Here is a 13,960-nt window from a genome sequence, read left to right as displayed (position 1 = left end):
GTAGTCTTAGGTGCGCACACTCGATATTCCGGCCTTTGCGTCCAACGATCACCACCACCACCACGACGATGACACCTCCATCTACGAACAAACGCAAGTCCCTGGACGCTCCCATATCCGGCCCTCCAATTAAAAGAAGGGCGGCTTCTGGCACTACAAGTGAGGAATTCTTTCTCTTCTTTTCTCCCCTTGCAGCTCCCCTCCGATACTCGTCACCAGCCGAACCTGCGTCTGACCGTCTGCAGAAAGCGCCGTGGCCAACTTCTTCACCCCGACCTCCCAAAAGCCCAAGGAACGCACAATCTGGACAGAACGAGCCCCCAACGATGACACACCAGCGACCCTTCTTGTCGGACGCTACGAGCCGGAGAATTCTTCCGAAGAACCGATGACGGCAAGGAGGAAGATTGCGGCCTTTGACCTTGTATAACCCCCACCCGAGACCCAATACCCTAAAGGATCATTCGAGTAACAAGCGGTGACTTAGGACTCGACCCTGATTACCACTTCGTCCGGCAAGAAACACGCCACTGAGGCCACAGACTGGAAGTGGTGGCATAGCTCCGTCCCCGGTCGGCTGCGAGAGCTCTACAAGAATGAAGGGTGAGAGAAACTTCCTGTGGCAATCCGTCCCTTTTTTTCTCCTTGACTGACTCTCATCTTTCACCCCACCGTTAGCTACCGCGTTATCATTCTCTCGAACCAAGGAGGTATCGTCCTTCATCCCGACCCGAAAACCAAGACCCCGAAAGCCATGTCCAAGGATCGTGTCACCGCCTTCAAGCAGAAGTGCAACGCTATCCTCAATCATCTCGACATTCCCGTCTCTGTCTATGCCGCAACAGGGAGGGACCTTTACAGGAAACCGCGCCTGGGAATGTGGGATGAGGCCTGCGACGACTACGACATAACGGGAGACGTTGACCTCGCTCAGAGTTTCTTCGTCGGTGATGCCGGTGGACGGACTGCCGTGCTCAAGAATGGCGAGAATGGCGCGGTGGCCGCTGCCAAGGACTTTAGCTGCTCCGACCGCAACTTTGCCCACAACGCCGGTATACCTTTCAAGACGCCGGAGGAGTTTTTCCTCGACGAGCCGCCCCGTGACTTTCAGCGGGAATTCGATCTGGCGGACTATCCGTGGCCGGAAGAAGCTCAGGCGACCGATGCCGTGTTCGAGAAGAGGAACGACAAGGATATCGTCGTTTTCGTTGGTCCTCCCGGGGCAGGAAAGAGCACCTTTTTCTGGAAACACCTGGAACCTCTGGGTTATGAGCGAGTTAACCAGGATACCCTGAAATCGTCAGTCCCGCCCTTTTGTAACCACTTTCTGCTCTGAAGACGTACCAGCTGACTTGCCTCGAGACGGGGGAAATGTATCAGCGCAGCAAAGGAGATCATCGAGGATGGTCGGTCTGCGGCAATAGGTGCGTCGCCTCTGTTTCCCCATGCGTCTCTTGCTGCCGCATTGCTAACCGGGGACAGACAACACCAACGCTGACCCAGAGACACGAGCTATATGGGTGGACCTGGCGAAGCAGCTTGATGTACCCATCCGCTGCGTATGGTTCAAGACGGCCTTGGCCGTGTGCGAGCATAACGACACCGTCAGGGCGTTGAGTAAGACGGTAGGTCCAGTCCTTACCAGCTATCCATGATCGTCTACTCATACCAATCAGATGAACCCGGAATCGCGGACGGCTCTGCCGAGGATTGCCTTCGCTGGCTTCAAGTCCCGGTTCAAAGAGCCCAAAATCAAGGAAGGGTTCCAAGACATCACCGAAGTGGAATTCAAGTTCAGGGGTTCCAAAGAGGAACACGCCATATGGGCTAAATACTGGCTATAATGAATGCAAACCACTCTATCCGCATTCCGATTCTTCCATTTGTTGCCGAGACTCAATCACCGGGAGAAAAAGGGAAAGACAAAGAAAGAAGAAAGAAAGGACGAGTGAAAAAAGCATCGCATTCAAGTTTCTCGGGGTATCTGTTTTCAAGTCCGACTGCGACTTGCGATTATATACAGCTTCGCTTCAACCATGCCTCCGACAATTACTTCTCACTCTCGCTGCTCTCGCTCTTCAGATAATACTTCTCAAATGCCCTTGCCTCTAGGTCCTCCTCGCTGACACCAACCTTCTTCCCTTCCATCATGTTATTGCGGCGCAGGTAGACGCGCTTGGCCCATTTCCAGGACTCGGCGCCGGCGATGAAGATGAATACGGAGACGAAGACAATGCCCCACTCGGCACCGATGCCCGCGTGCAAAAAGACCTTGTCCTTGATGACGGGAATATACAGCGTGGGGAAGACGCTGACGAATCCAACCACGACGGACCAGAAGAGGAAGGGGTTGCGCCAGAGGCGGGCGGCCCAGGCACGCGTGTTGTGGACGCTGCCGGCGAAGAAAGACAGCCGGCTATCGACGAGCTCCCAGGCGAAGAAGAGGAACACCCACATCATGGCGACGAAGCAGGTCGACCGGGCCCGGAAGACGCCCTCGCACGACGGCGAGTAGCGCAAATTGCAGTCGTGGCCCAGGTTTCCGTCGTGCATGCCGAAGAGGACGATGATGAAGGAGCTCAGGAGGCAGATGGCCATCAGGATGCCGTAGCCGACGAGGTCGGCGAGGAATTCGGGGGTGAAGACGCCATGTTTGAGCTGTTGTCACCTTGTTAGCCTGGGTTATTGGGTGGTTGGCCATACTCAGCCGGAGCGCGCCGGGGGGAGGTTGGGGGCAGGGGTCAAGGACTCGGGATGGCATGGAACGATGACGCGACTTACACTCTGAGGTGGCCGGTTCAGAATATCGGGCGACGCCGTCTCAAAACCAAGACCAGTCTCGGTAAAAGCGGCGGCAACGAGCAGCAGGTAGAGGATTTCCACGGGCGTCACTTGGAAAACGGATACGCCACTGTTGTCCTTGTACGCGAGGCCGACCAGGAGGGTGGTGACGAAGCCGACGTTGCCAGCGAGGACGTGAAGCATGAACTTTTGAATATTATCAAAGATGCGGCGGCCCTCTTCGACGGCGTTCAGGATACTCGCAAAGTTGTCGTCGCTGAGCACGATATCCGAGGCCGACTTGGCGACATCCGACCCGTTCAGGCCCATTGCGATGCCCACGTCGGCGCGCTTCAGGCTGGGGCTATCGTTGACGCCGTCGCCCGTCATGGCAACGTAACAGCGGCGTCTATGCAGGGCGTCGATCATGCGGACCTTGGTGGACGGCGCGCAACGCGCCACGACGAGCGGGAGCTCCGGGAGAAGATCCAACTCGGCGTCGGACAAGCGGTCAAAGTCGTGGGCGGTCATGACCATATTGGCGGCGACGTCGGCGCGGAGCATCTCCATGCGCGCGGGGAGGATGCCGACCTGGGCGGCGATACTGCGGGCCGTCTCCGGGTGGTCGCCCGTGAGCATGTGCACGGCGATGCCGGCGCGGTGGCACTTGAAGACGCTGGGACGCGATTCCGGGCGCGGCGGGTCGTAGATGCCGATAAGCCCGCGGAAGACGAGGTCGCGCTCAAAGTCGGCGCGGGCGAGCTTGCCCTGTCGGGCCTCCTCTTCCGGGACGGGGCGTTCGGAGATGACGGTGCTGGCGAGGGCGAGGACGCGGAGGCCCCGGCGCGCGAGGGCTTCCATGCTCGCGAGGATGTCGGATTCGGCGGCCTCGGTCAGTGGGGAGGGCGGGGACGAGGGGCCGGCGATGGCGCTGCAGCTTTCGAGAACGCGCTCGACGGCGCCTTTGGTGAAGATGTGGATTTGGTTCGTGGCGGTGTTGCGGCAGAGGGTCGACATCTTTTTGACGGAGGAATCGAAGGGGAACTCGGCCAGCTGGGTCCATTCCGGCGCCGGGGGGCATGCGGAGGATGGGGATGGCGGTGGTGGTGCAGCTGTGGCTGGGAGGCCGCTGCGGCCGAATCTGGTGGCGAGGACTTGGATGGCGATCTCGGTGGGGTCGCCGTGCGCCTCCCACTGGCCGGGGGCATCTTGGGCCTCTTCGCCGTCGCCCGTCGTCTTTCGCACGGTCGCTAGGTTGGCGAGGGCGGCCACGTCGAGGTATTCTTTGAGGCAGGCGTGGGTGGCGGCCTCGGTCGGGGGAACGACGGAAGCCTGCGACGATTCGGCCTTGGGGGAGATGTCCTTGGGCGGAACGGGCATGAAGTTGGTGGTTCCGACTTCGGGGTTGTGCGGCTCGTTCCCGGTGTCGATGGAGTAGGTGCCGTGGCCAGGGAGCCATGCCATCTTGGCGACCATCTTTCCTTGGGTCAGGGTGCCTGTCTTGTCGGAGCAGATGTCTGGCAGATGTCAGTCAGTGGAAAAAAAGAAAAAGGGAAAGGAAGAGGAAGAGGGAAGGGAAAAGGAAAAGAAGGGAAACGGAAAAAATACTCACTCGTCACCCCACCCAACGCCTCCAAAGAGCGCATATTCCGCACAAGTACGTTCCTCTCCACCATGACCTTTGCGCCGGCAGCCATGGTGATGGTGAGGACCAGGATAAGGGTCACGGGCAGGGTACCGATGGCGGTGGCGACGGCGTAGATGATGACATCGGTCCGCGTGCTAAAGTCGTTGGCACCCAGCACGATGATACAGCAAATGATGGCGAAGACGAAGATGTACAGGAACAGCTGGGTCAGCTTCCTCTGCAGAGGGGTTCCGACGGTCAAGCCGAGGAACCTGAGGAGCCAGTCCCAGGCGGAACCGAGGGCGAAGAGAATATAGGCGCTGAAGGTGGCCTTGCCCTGGTCGTCCCTCTTGAGCTTCCTCTTCTCAGCGCCACCCTCGGCCTGCAGGGCGGCGGCAATGGCGCCGACCTCGGTGCGCAGGCCGGTGGCGACGACGACACCGCGGCCGCGGCCCTTGGTGATGGTGCTGGAGCTAAAGGCGACGTTGATGCGGTCGCCCGGGTTGATCAGCTCGTCGTCGATGACGGCGGCCGGGTCCTTGCGGACGGGGACGGACTCGCCGGTCAGCAGGGCCTCGTCGGCCTCGAGGTTGACGACGTCGAGCAGGCGGGCGTCGGCGGGGACGACGTCGCCGGTCTTGAGGTCGATGATGTCGCCGGGGACGAGGTCGGCGGCGGGGATGACGGCGACGGCGGAGGCGCGGAGGACGCGGGCGGTGGGCGAGTTGAGGGACTCGAGCGAGGCGATGGTCCGGGCGGCTTGGAGGTCTTGGATGAAGCCGACGATGAGGTTGAGGAGGATCATGAAGGCGAGGACGCCGCCTTCGATCCAGGCTTGGATGGCGAAGCTTGCTGCGAGGGCGAGGACGAGGACCTGGGGGTGTTAGTTCCCTTTTTTTCCCCCTCCCCCTTTATGTCATCCACACAAGTAAGATACTTACCAAAGTCATGGCATTCGCAATCTGGGCGATGAAAATCTGCAACGGCTTCACGGTCTTTTGCTCGCCCAGGTCGTTGGCCCCGTACTTGGCCAGACGGGCAGCAGCCTCGTCGGCCGTCAGGCCCTGGGTCGCGTCGACGCCCAGTTCATGGACGACCTGGCTATACGGCAGGGTGTGGGCGGGCCGAGACAAGGGCTCGTCGGCGGAGGTTGCTACGGCCGGATTTGCCATGGTGGGCAGTGATCCTTTCGACTGTAGAGGAGGGTGGGAGGGGTGGTGGCGTGGGAAAGGTGGGATGGAGAAATGACGAGAAGCATCAAAGCATCAGGGACGAGGAGAGACTGTGGTTCAGTGTTGATAGACTATATATAGAGAGGCTAATGTAAAGAAGCTTCCTGGCAATGTGGGTATCTGAATCTCCATATCAGGAACAGAACGAATGGCGGTGAGATTGGAAGAAGATGGTGGGATTATGCCTCGGATATTCAGGGCGGCGCGAGGAGTAAATGGAAAAAAAGAACAAGAAAAAGACTAAAAAAAAAAAAAAAGACGAGAACTCCACCAGACGCCGATCAAGGTTAAATAGGTACTAAGTAAGTCTAGTATAAGTATAGATGGATCCCACGAGAGCGAGAACGAGACCGTCTAAAACATCCGAATGACTAGTTAGGGAGGGGGAGGGGATATAACAAGGCCTAGGCTGTCGGGGATGGCGATCTCGCCGAGTCCAATGAGAGAGAATGCGCTTGTATTCCCGGCAGTTTGATATTTCTCTGCGATTCGGTGATGCATGGTGTACGTCGTAGATACTAGAGTTGTACGTCGAGACAGTCCATGCCAGATGAGGAAGCCAAGACGCATGACTTGCAGGAGACTTTCGGGTCGACCCGAGGCCATTACGTACCAGGGAGAATACTTCTCCGAGGAATGGGAGAAGAAAGAAAGAAAAGGAAAAAAAAAAAAAAAAAAAAAAGGTGGCGAAATACAAAAAGACGAGAGACAGCAGTGATTATTTTGAGTTGGTGGCGGCCAGTTTAGGCGAGGGCTGGTTTATATCCGGTGTGTGGAGATGGTCAGCGACCCATTCCCCGGCGTCGGGTCCGGTGGTGATCCGGAGGGATGACCGAATGCGCGGGGTTCCAAGACATTACCCGATCCGGGATAGGCAATGTGCAAGGCAAGGATTACGAATGGCTTTGCAAGAGTGACGTTCTGAGGAAGTACCTAACAAGTCACCATGTATTTCAAGAGTGCGCGGGGGCCGTGGGTTCCGTTTCGAAGGCTTGGATAGGTACGAAGTACAGTGGCGGTACAGTACCTAGGTATATTCTCCCCCCACGCCGGTCGGTGTCTGTGGCAGTTGACTTGATCAGAATTAGTACACCTCCGCCGGGGTTTTAAAGGTTAGTTTGTGACTTCGCCCCACGTCTCAACCTTTCATTGGATTATACCGCCGATCGGTATCTTCCCATACAAATTTATATGGAGAGGTACATCTGATCATGACGATATGAGTGACGTTAGGACACAGGATGGTAATTGAAGCTATCACCATGGTTCTGGATAAAGAGCTGGATTTTAATGGATGGGAAGGGAAGAGCTTAGAGTAGCTATTAAAGCTGCTTTGGGGGATTTTTAAAGGCTCTAGTTCGTATAATACCTTACCGTTTATAGTAGGTTATTAGAAGGGATAGGGAAGACACAGACTAGGTATGAGACTGACGATGATGGTGTTGAGTGGAGGAAATAAGATTTCGGCCTAAGTATAGGTACTTATACTTACTAGTATATTGTATATGAATATAGGTATATATACTTGCGGGTCGATTTATGGGTCCCGACCAGTCATATTTGTTCATATTTGTTTGTATACGAGCTAACCTTTAAAACCCCGGCGGAGGTGTAAAGCACTGAGAGTTTGGTACAAGCCACTATACGTACTCTGGACGAAGCCTAAAATAGGGAATGGAAGGGAATGAAAATGACGAAAATACAATAAAATGAAATAAAATAAAATAAAATATATACGCCACTGATGGTTGCGTGTACCAGTGGCAGGTCAAGTGTGGCGTGGGTGTATTCGTAGTGTTCGTAGTGTAAAGATGGCTTACCTGATAGTGCCACGTTGATTTTGTTATTTTTATTTTGACTTCCTTGGTATGCCTTTGTCTGGATATAGTGCTTTCGTCTGGACATAGACTGAGATGGATATGGAGGTCAGTATATAACTTATTATTTAAAATGGACGCTGTTAGGCAAAGTACGGTGTTCTGTAGATCTAGGCGTCTTGTCATCTGGGTCGTCCGAACATATCTGAGATGATGCTGTAGATGATGATTTCCTTCATCCTCTATGACTTACTATGAACAATTCCTGAAGATTCATCCACCCGCAGTACGTTGTAGTGATCATGATCCACTGGGCATCTCATTCTCAAGGGGCAAAAGCACGTGACGTAGCGGACATAAAGTCCGAACGGTGTTACTGGAATAATCCACGTATTGACCTCTGTAATCCACGTCGCACAGCTCGTATAGTAAAGTCACACACCGAAGCAACCAGCAATGTTGTATACTTCGTACACTTTTAACTCGCCCGATCGACCATCAACCATCGTCTTCCGACGGATTTCTATCCGGTCCTTTGTTCGTACGAGCCATCGGACTAGTGCGCCACTTCCAACCTGGCGTGTGGCTGTGCCGAGCGGATTACTAACCACCGAGGCACATGGTTATCGAGACGGCCGAGTTGACTTGTCCATCTTGATTAGAGGCTATCGGCCTATTAACTCTCGGTTTCTCACTGGAAAAACGGTTCTTCGTATTTAGGCCTCATGTGTGTTTTGTGTCTTGTATGATTGTACTGTTATTATCTTAGGGATTAAACGGAATGTGCGTTACCGTAGGGCTTGATGACTAAGATTCAGATTCTCGATCGGGTCGTCATTCTGGTTATTCCGTTCACCTCCGGTCGCCGGATTCCCGTGAGCCCGCGAGCCCGAAACTGACACCGGCCGTGCGTCCTATTCCGGTAGCATCCCCCTCGCCAAGGCCCGCGCTGCAGACCCTGTCAAGGATTGCATCGGAATAAGACCCTTCTCATTGGGGGAATCGCATCGGAAAGACGAAATTGTGTGAATCGTGACCATAACTCGGGGAGCGATCCCCCGTAGCCATGTCCACAAGATGATCAGAACCAGGTAATTTGGCCGTAATTCTCCTTGACACGCCACGCAGTTTTGATCAAGGCATACTGGGACGTCATTTTCTCGCTCCAAGTTCTTCCGTCAGTCCAATCTCAACTTTTCATATAGATGAACCAGGAGGCCACTTTCTCGCAACACGATCCTCCGTGGGCCCCCTTTCGGGGAGCAGTCTGACCCATCTCCCATGCACATGGGCCGCCACAATAATCAACATCCCGCAGTCACCCACGAGATCCCAGGTGATCGAAAATCGTTCACAGGTCTATATAATATGAGACCCAGGTTCCCGGGTTTGGCATGAGAGTATCTCTCTGCAGGGACTCCTATTTATTTTCAATAACAGCAACGTACGACTGACCGTTTCTCACTTTTGCAAAATGGTCAAGCTTCTCACTGCTCTGCCGCTCGCTGGCCTGGCTGCCCTGGCTTCGGCCCATGGCTATGTTGACACTGCCAACATTGGCGGCGTAGAATATCAGGTTCGTTCACATGGCATCATGGCACATATTTTTTCCCTCGACCGCTTGTCTTCCCCTTGCTAACACAATGTCAAACTATAGTTTTACCAGGTAAAGCCGAGACATTTCTATTCCCCCACGGGACTGGCACCGACTGACTACGAAAAACCCTGTAGCCCTACCAGGACCCGTACATGAACCCTATTGTAAGTTGCATGTGATGTCCTCAAAGTGTCCGTCATGTACTGATAAGTCTCTAGCCCGACCGTGTTTCCCGCCCCGTCCAAGGAAATGGTCCCATCGAAGACCTCACTCTCATCGATCTCCAGTGCGGCGGTTACACCGCCGGCGGCATCGAGGGTTCCGAGCCCGCCGCCCTCCACGCTCCCGCCGCCGCCGGTTCCACCGTGAGCCTCCGCTGGACCCTGTGGCCCGACTCCCATGTCGGCCCCGTCATGACCTACATGGCCCGCTGTCCCGACACCGGCTGCCACGACTGGCTTCCGGGCACAGAGTACGACCCCCAATGATATCATATAGAACAGAACATTATGTCCTCCCTCAACAGTACAGCACCGCTAACAATCACGACAAGGCCCGTCTTCTTCAAGGTCCACGAGGAGGGCCGTGACGGCACCTCAAATTACTGGGGCTCCGTGAGTGTTTACCCTTTCAATTGTCCATTTGTTATGGAAGTGAAGGGATGATTCCCACTAACGTCTGGTGCCTTCATCGCAAGACCCCCCTCATGACACCCGGAAACGACTACAAGTACACCATCCCCGAGTGCCTTGCCCCCGGCTACTACCTGGTCCGCCATGAGACCATTGCGCTACATGCCGCTTGGGCGTATCCCGGCGTCCAGTTCTACCCCAGCTGCCACCAGCTCCAGGTCACCGGGTCCGGCAACACGATTCCCACGAACCTTGTCAGCTTCCCGGGCGCCTACTCCCCGACTGATCCCGGTATCACTTACAATGCCTACTTGCGTGAGTGTTTTATAGTGTCTGTTTTTTTCGTTGACCCCTCACTAACAATCTGCCTAGCCCAGCAATACATCATCCCTGGCCCTCCTGTATTCACTTGCTAGGTGTCTTATTAGGGGGTGGAGAGGAGGCACTGTGCGCTCTAGCTAGATATCTAGATTGTATAGTGTGTGGGCTCACGCTTCACATATTCTTGAATGGAGACACTGTTCCTTCAGCTGAGGTTGCGGTCAGCCATCGAGAGTTAACTGTAGTAGCTCTTGTCACGATTCAACCCAGAGTTTCTTTGTCCATGTTTTGCACGATTATATTACTCCGCGGAAGCAAGCCGTGCATGTACGCATTGATGACAGCGCTGATGTTTGGATCTACCCCTGAACCTACCCCTGGATTGCCCCCGGATATGTCCTGAATGCTGCAGCTTGACGCAATCAGAAGAAGACCATGACCAAAGACACCCAGTACGGATGAATCTTAGCAGATATATCCTCCACAAACATTATGAACCTGCCCCGTAATGTACGATGCCTCGTCGCACAGCAGCCAACAGACAGCAGACGCGACCTCGTCGGGCCTTCCATCCCGCTTGATCTGCTGGATCTCGTCTATAGGCTTCCCGTTGCGGAAAGTCTTGACCTGCTCATACATGGGAGTCGCAATGGTTCCCCTGTCCCGACAGCTGGTTAGCATATACAATAACAGTTTCCCACGTCGTTGGCACGGGTGTTCAAATCACGTACGGCGCAATGCAGTTCACTCTGATGCTCCGGGTCGGGCCAACCTCCGTCGCCGCACACTTGGTCAACCCGACGACACCAAACTTGGAAGCTCCGTAGGATGAGTTGTGCGGGATCCCCATCAACCCGGCAATACTCGAAATGTTGACGATACTGCCGCCGTCCTTCATGTTCTTCAGCTCGGCCCGCATGCAGTACATCGTGCCCGTGAGGTTGACGGCCAGGACGCGGTCCCAGTCGTCGTCGTCGAGATCCTCGACACCGTCCCGCCCGAAGCCCCGCGGCAGGATGCCGGCCAGGTTGGCGGCGCCGTCGAGCTTGCCGAACTTGTCGACCGTCTCCTTGATCCACGACTCGACGGATGCCCGGTTGCTGACGTCGACGACGCGGGCCATGACCTGCCCCCCGGCCTTTTCGATCTCTTCCGCCGCGGCGAAGAGGGTTTTTTCTTGAATGTCGGCCATGGAGACCTTGGCGCCCCGGGCGGCGAGCATCTTGGACGTCTCGAGGCCCATGCCGCCGCCGGCGCCGGTGACTGCGATGACTTTTCCTTGGAAGTTGGTTGACATGGCTTTGTTTGGAGTGGAGGCGAGCGTGGAAGTATAAGACAGTGAAATCAGATAATGTCCCGAGAGAGATGAGACGGGAGAGTTTCGGGAGTATGCTTGATACTGTTGATAGACAACCCGCTCAAGAGCCTTCCATCGCACCCTTTTCATACTTCACCAACCTCCGACAGTCCTCATTCTGCTGACATCGTTCGGGCCGTAGTTCACATAGCTCTGCAGCCACTAGGTGCGTTCTGTGATCGCCTGCTTTGCAGTCCTTCAGGCCATTCCGGACAGGCCTTGGCATGTTCCAATCGTCGGTAATAAAGTCCGAAGCTGGATCTTGGTCCTTGGAGCGAACCCCAAGAGCTAAAGACTATGTCTCCATCCTCTTCTCCAATCTTTTAGCTTCTGCTTACGAATCTAGAGACATGAGGCAGTGAAGGGAAAGGAGGGGAAGCTGGAGAGGTCCATGGGATCGATGGTCCGGATCACCAGGAGCTTACCCCTATTTCCTCTAGGTCCAAGCTCCAGCCGGCTAACCATATCCACCCTCCCCCAGGTTCCCCAGGTTCCCCCACGATCTGATGATTCAACAAATGGACTATAGATGCACCTTTACCCGATGCGGGATAGATGCTGACATTCTCGCCTCCACGTGATCGTACCGCCTAGGTGGAATTCTGGGGTAATAGGGAGAGACGTCAAGGCCCAACGCTTGCAGGTTGATGGCGCTGGGTCTTGCATGCCATCTTGACATGCCTTCTCGTCTTTTGCACCCTTCATTCGAGATTAGGAGCTCAACTGGCCGTAGACGAAACCGAAATCATCACCCAAGAGTCCTTCGAATCGCGTACATCATCAGCATCAGCATCTCTTCGACAACAGCCTCGTCCTCAACGACGTGCAATCCGAATAATGGACCACAAGCCGTCTCACTATATGACCCCCGATAAGACTCCGATTATGGATCTGACAGAGAAGCCCGCCCCAGCCAAAAGACACTCTACAAAGCACCTCGCTTGTCTTACTTGTAGAAGAAAGAAGGTCAAGGTGAGAAGAGAATCATTATTCCTAGCTCCGTATGGCGCAGAGAAACAAAGCTCCCACGGAACTGCATCTGACAATCATCTTCAGTGCCAACCAGGACCCCCAGGAGAATCGAGATGCGGCCTCTGCTTCAAACTAGACCGCGAATGCCGCACACCCAGCTTCGACGAACGCCGCCGCACCCACACCCGCAGCCTCATCGACGCGCTCCAAGCCGAGAATGCCCGACTGAAAGCCGAGCTCGAAGAACACCGCAAGTTCTGTCTCATGGACGGCGGCGGCGACGACGGCGGTGCATTCGACTTCCCGCCATTAGACCACGACTCTGGAACGCCCGATACCTCGATCAGCCCGGCCGCCGCCACGGACGCGTCGCCGCAGCCCTCGGCGTCGGAAACGTCGTCCAGGTCGGATAATATGATTGTTAGGCTCTGCGGCGGGAAGAGGCAGCTCAACAGCGACCGCGCTGGGCGGTTGCGGTACTTTGGACCGACGTCGAGCTTACATCTCATGGAGAGCGTTACTTCGTCCGTGTTGATCCGGGAGTCGTGCGGCATGTCGAGGCCGAGCTGGCAGGACGACTTTCCCATAGAAGTGCAGGACCATCTGCTGGACTTGTACTGGACATATCAGCATCAGGTTCTTCCATGGTGCGTTCTCCTTGGGTCCCCAACGTCCTGCTAAGTTCACGCAGCTAACATTCAGGTCTCGCAGCATTCATAAAGAGGGTGCGCATCGCCTATCTTCTCTTACCGTCTCCTAGAAATGCCCTGATCGTAGTGTTTTTATTAACACCCTTTGTGGCGGTTAGCCTTCCTACGAGACATGAGAAACGGAGATACCAAATACTGCAGCAGACTGCTTGTATACTGCATGCTTACCCGAGCCGCCGCCATCTCCGATCAGCCGGGCCTCCGGGCACTGGCTCTCGCCGACGACGCCGAGGACGACCCGCCCTACTTGGTCAGCAAGTGTGTCCAGTTGTTGAATGCGGACCTTGACACGCCGGGGATCACAACGGCGCAGTCGCTTCAACTGCTGAGCGAAATGCACTGCGCGATATCCCACGATACCAAGGGATGGATGTACGCGGGTGAGTGGTTCAGAGAACAGAGAATCTCTCCGGTCACACGGGTTTATTGGGGGTCTAACCACTGGTTTGCGAATAGGAGGTGCCGGACGGCTGGCGTATGAGCTGGGTCTGCACAGAGATAGCGACACGTTTGAGACCGACTTGTCCGAACTTGACCGGCAGGTCCGCCGCATCGTGTTCTGGAGCTGCTTCAATCTGGATAGGCATGTTGGCCCGTCACCCGTCCTTAGAACAAAACATGGATGTCCAAAGTCAGACCGTCTCCTAACACCGATTTCTAGGGAATGGGCACTTTACCTGGGGCGTCCCCAGTTCTTAAAAGTCGAGGATATCGATGCTAAACGGCCCGGTGAAGGGTGTGAGAACCCGACCTTGGATGTTCGGATGTCCGCCGCGTGGACGAGTCTTCTGGAGATTGTTGGGCGAATATGCGATGTGCTGTGGGTGGCCACCTATTCCCCTATTCCCCTATTCCCCTATTCCCCTATTCCCCTATTCCCCTATTCCCCTATTCCCCTATTCCCCTATTCCCCT

At 55.2% G+C, this 13,960-nt stretch overlaps 5 protein-coding genes across 5 annotated transcripts; 3 read left to right on the top strand and 2 right to left on the bottom strand.

Moving 5' to 3' along the window:
* Window positions 1-68: 68 nt before the first annotated feature.
* Window positions 69-1,844, top strand: ACRALDRAFT_2060715 (uncharacterized protein; the record flags this gene model as incomplete). Its single annotated transcript, XM_071021934.1, has 7 exons — window positions 69-159; window positions 246-424; window positions 488-603; window positions 679-1,299; window positions 1,363-1,424; window positions 1,483-1,625; window positions 1,677-1,844. The coding sequence occupies 7 exons, from the start codon at window positions 69-71 to the stop codon at window positions 1,842-1,844; spliced, it is 1,380 nt and encodes a 459-aa protein (XP_070872560.1).
* ACRALDRAFT_1044169 (uncharacterized protein) lies at window positions 1,733-5,814 on the bottom strand. Its single transcript, XM_071015342.1, has 4 exons — window positions 5,350-5,814; window positions 4,394-5,282; window positions 2,782-4,298; window positions 1,733-2,658 (listed from the first exon to the last, which is right to left on the bottom strand). The coding sequence occupies exons 1-4, from the start codon at window positions 5,578-5,580 to the stop codon at window positions 2,050-2,052; spliced, it is 3,246 nt and encodes a 1,081-aa protein (XP_070872559.1). The 5' UTR covers window positions 5,581-5,814; the 3' UTR covers window positions 1,733-2,049.
* Window positions 5,815-8,724: 2,910 nt separating this feature from the next.
* ACRALDRAFT_1077460 (glycoside hydrolase family 61 protein) lies at window positions 8,725-10,708 on the top strand. Its single transcript, XM_071018645.1, has 7 exons — window positions 8,725-9,033; window positions 9,115-9,123; window positions 9,189-9,218; window positions 9,273-9,526; window positions 9,608-9,668; window positions 9,752-10,001; window positions 10,059-10,708. The coding sequence occupies exons 1-7, from the start codon at window positions 8,932-8,934 to the stop codon at window positions 10,100-10,102; spliced, it is 750 nt and encodes a 249-aa protein (XP_070872558.1). The 5' UTR covers window positions 8,725-8,931; the 3' UTR covers window positions 10,103-10,708.
* On the bottom strand, window positions 10,473-11,304 carry ACRALDRAFT_1072007 (uncharacterized protein; the record flags this gene model as incomplete). The annotated part of the gene is made up of 2 exons (XM_071017920.1): window positions 10,473-10,677; window positions 10,739-11,304. The coding sequence occupies 2 exons, from the start codon at window positions 11,302-11,304 to the stop codon at window positions 10,473-10,475; spliced, it is 771 nt and encodes a 256-aa protein (XP_070872557.1).
* A 566-nt stretch (window positions 11,305-11,870) lies between these two features.
* On the top strand, window positions 11,871-13,707 carry ACRALDRAFT_212415 (uncharacterized protein; the record flags this gene model as incomplete). Its single annotated transcript, XM_071023875.1, has 7 exons — window positions 11,871-11,941; window positions 12,008-12,051; window positions 12,080-13,007; window positions 13,039-13,061; window positions 13,145-13,426; window positions 13,503-13,641; window positions 13,683-13,707. The coding sequence occupies 7 exons, from the start codon at window positions 11,871-11,873 to the stop codon at window positions 13,705-13,707; spliced, it is 1,512 nt and encodes a 503-aa protein (XP_070872556.1).
* Between the last annotated feature and the right edge of the window lie 253 nt (window positions 13,708-13,960).

Source organism: Sodiomyces alcalophilus, assembly GCF_042370955.1.
Source record: "Sodiomyces alcalophilus JCM 7366 unplaced genomic scaffold ACRALscaffold_7, whole genome shotgun sequence".
In the NCBI taxonomy this organism is placed as follows: domain Eukaryota; kingdom Fungi; phylum Ascomycota; class Sordariomycetes; order Glomerellales; family Plectosphaerellaceae; genus Sodiomyces; species Sodiomyces alcalophilus.
The sequence above is the reverse complement of the archived record's forward strand: the minus strand, read 5'-3'. Positions and strand labels throughout refer to the sequence as shown.

What these genes read in the sequence shown, in the direction of transcription:
- ACRALDRAFT_1044169 (XM_071015342.1), bottom strand. Translation starts at nt 5,580, where the DNA reads ATGGCAAATCCGGCCGTAGCAACCTCCGCCGACGAGCCCTTGTCTCGG. An exon ending in TTGCGAATGCCATGACTTTG is followed by an intron (nt 5,283 to 5,349) that starts GTAAGTATCTTA and finishes TAACACCCCCAG; the next exon opens with GTCCTCGTCCTCGCCCTCGC. An exon ending in TGAACCGGCCACCTCAGAGT is followed by an intron (nt 2,659 to 2,781) that starts GTAAGTCGCGTC and finishes AGGTGACAACAG; the next exon opens with CTCAAACATGGCGTCTTCAC.
- ACRALDRAFT_1077460 (XM_071018645.1), top strand. Translation starts at nt 8,932, where the DNA reads ATGGTCAAGCTTCTCACTGCTCTGCCGCTCGCTGGCCTGGCTGCCCTG. An exon ending in ACCCGTACATGAACCCTATT is followed by an intron (nt 9,219 to 9,272) that starts GTAAGTTGCATG and finishes ATAAGTCTCTAG; the next exon opens with CCCGACCGTGTTTCCCGCCC. An exon ending in GACTGGCTTCCGGGCACAGA is followed by an intron (nt 9,527 to 9,607) that starts GTACGACCCCCA and finishes AATCACGACAAG; the next exon opens with GCCCGTCTTCTTCAAGGTCC.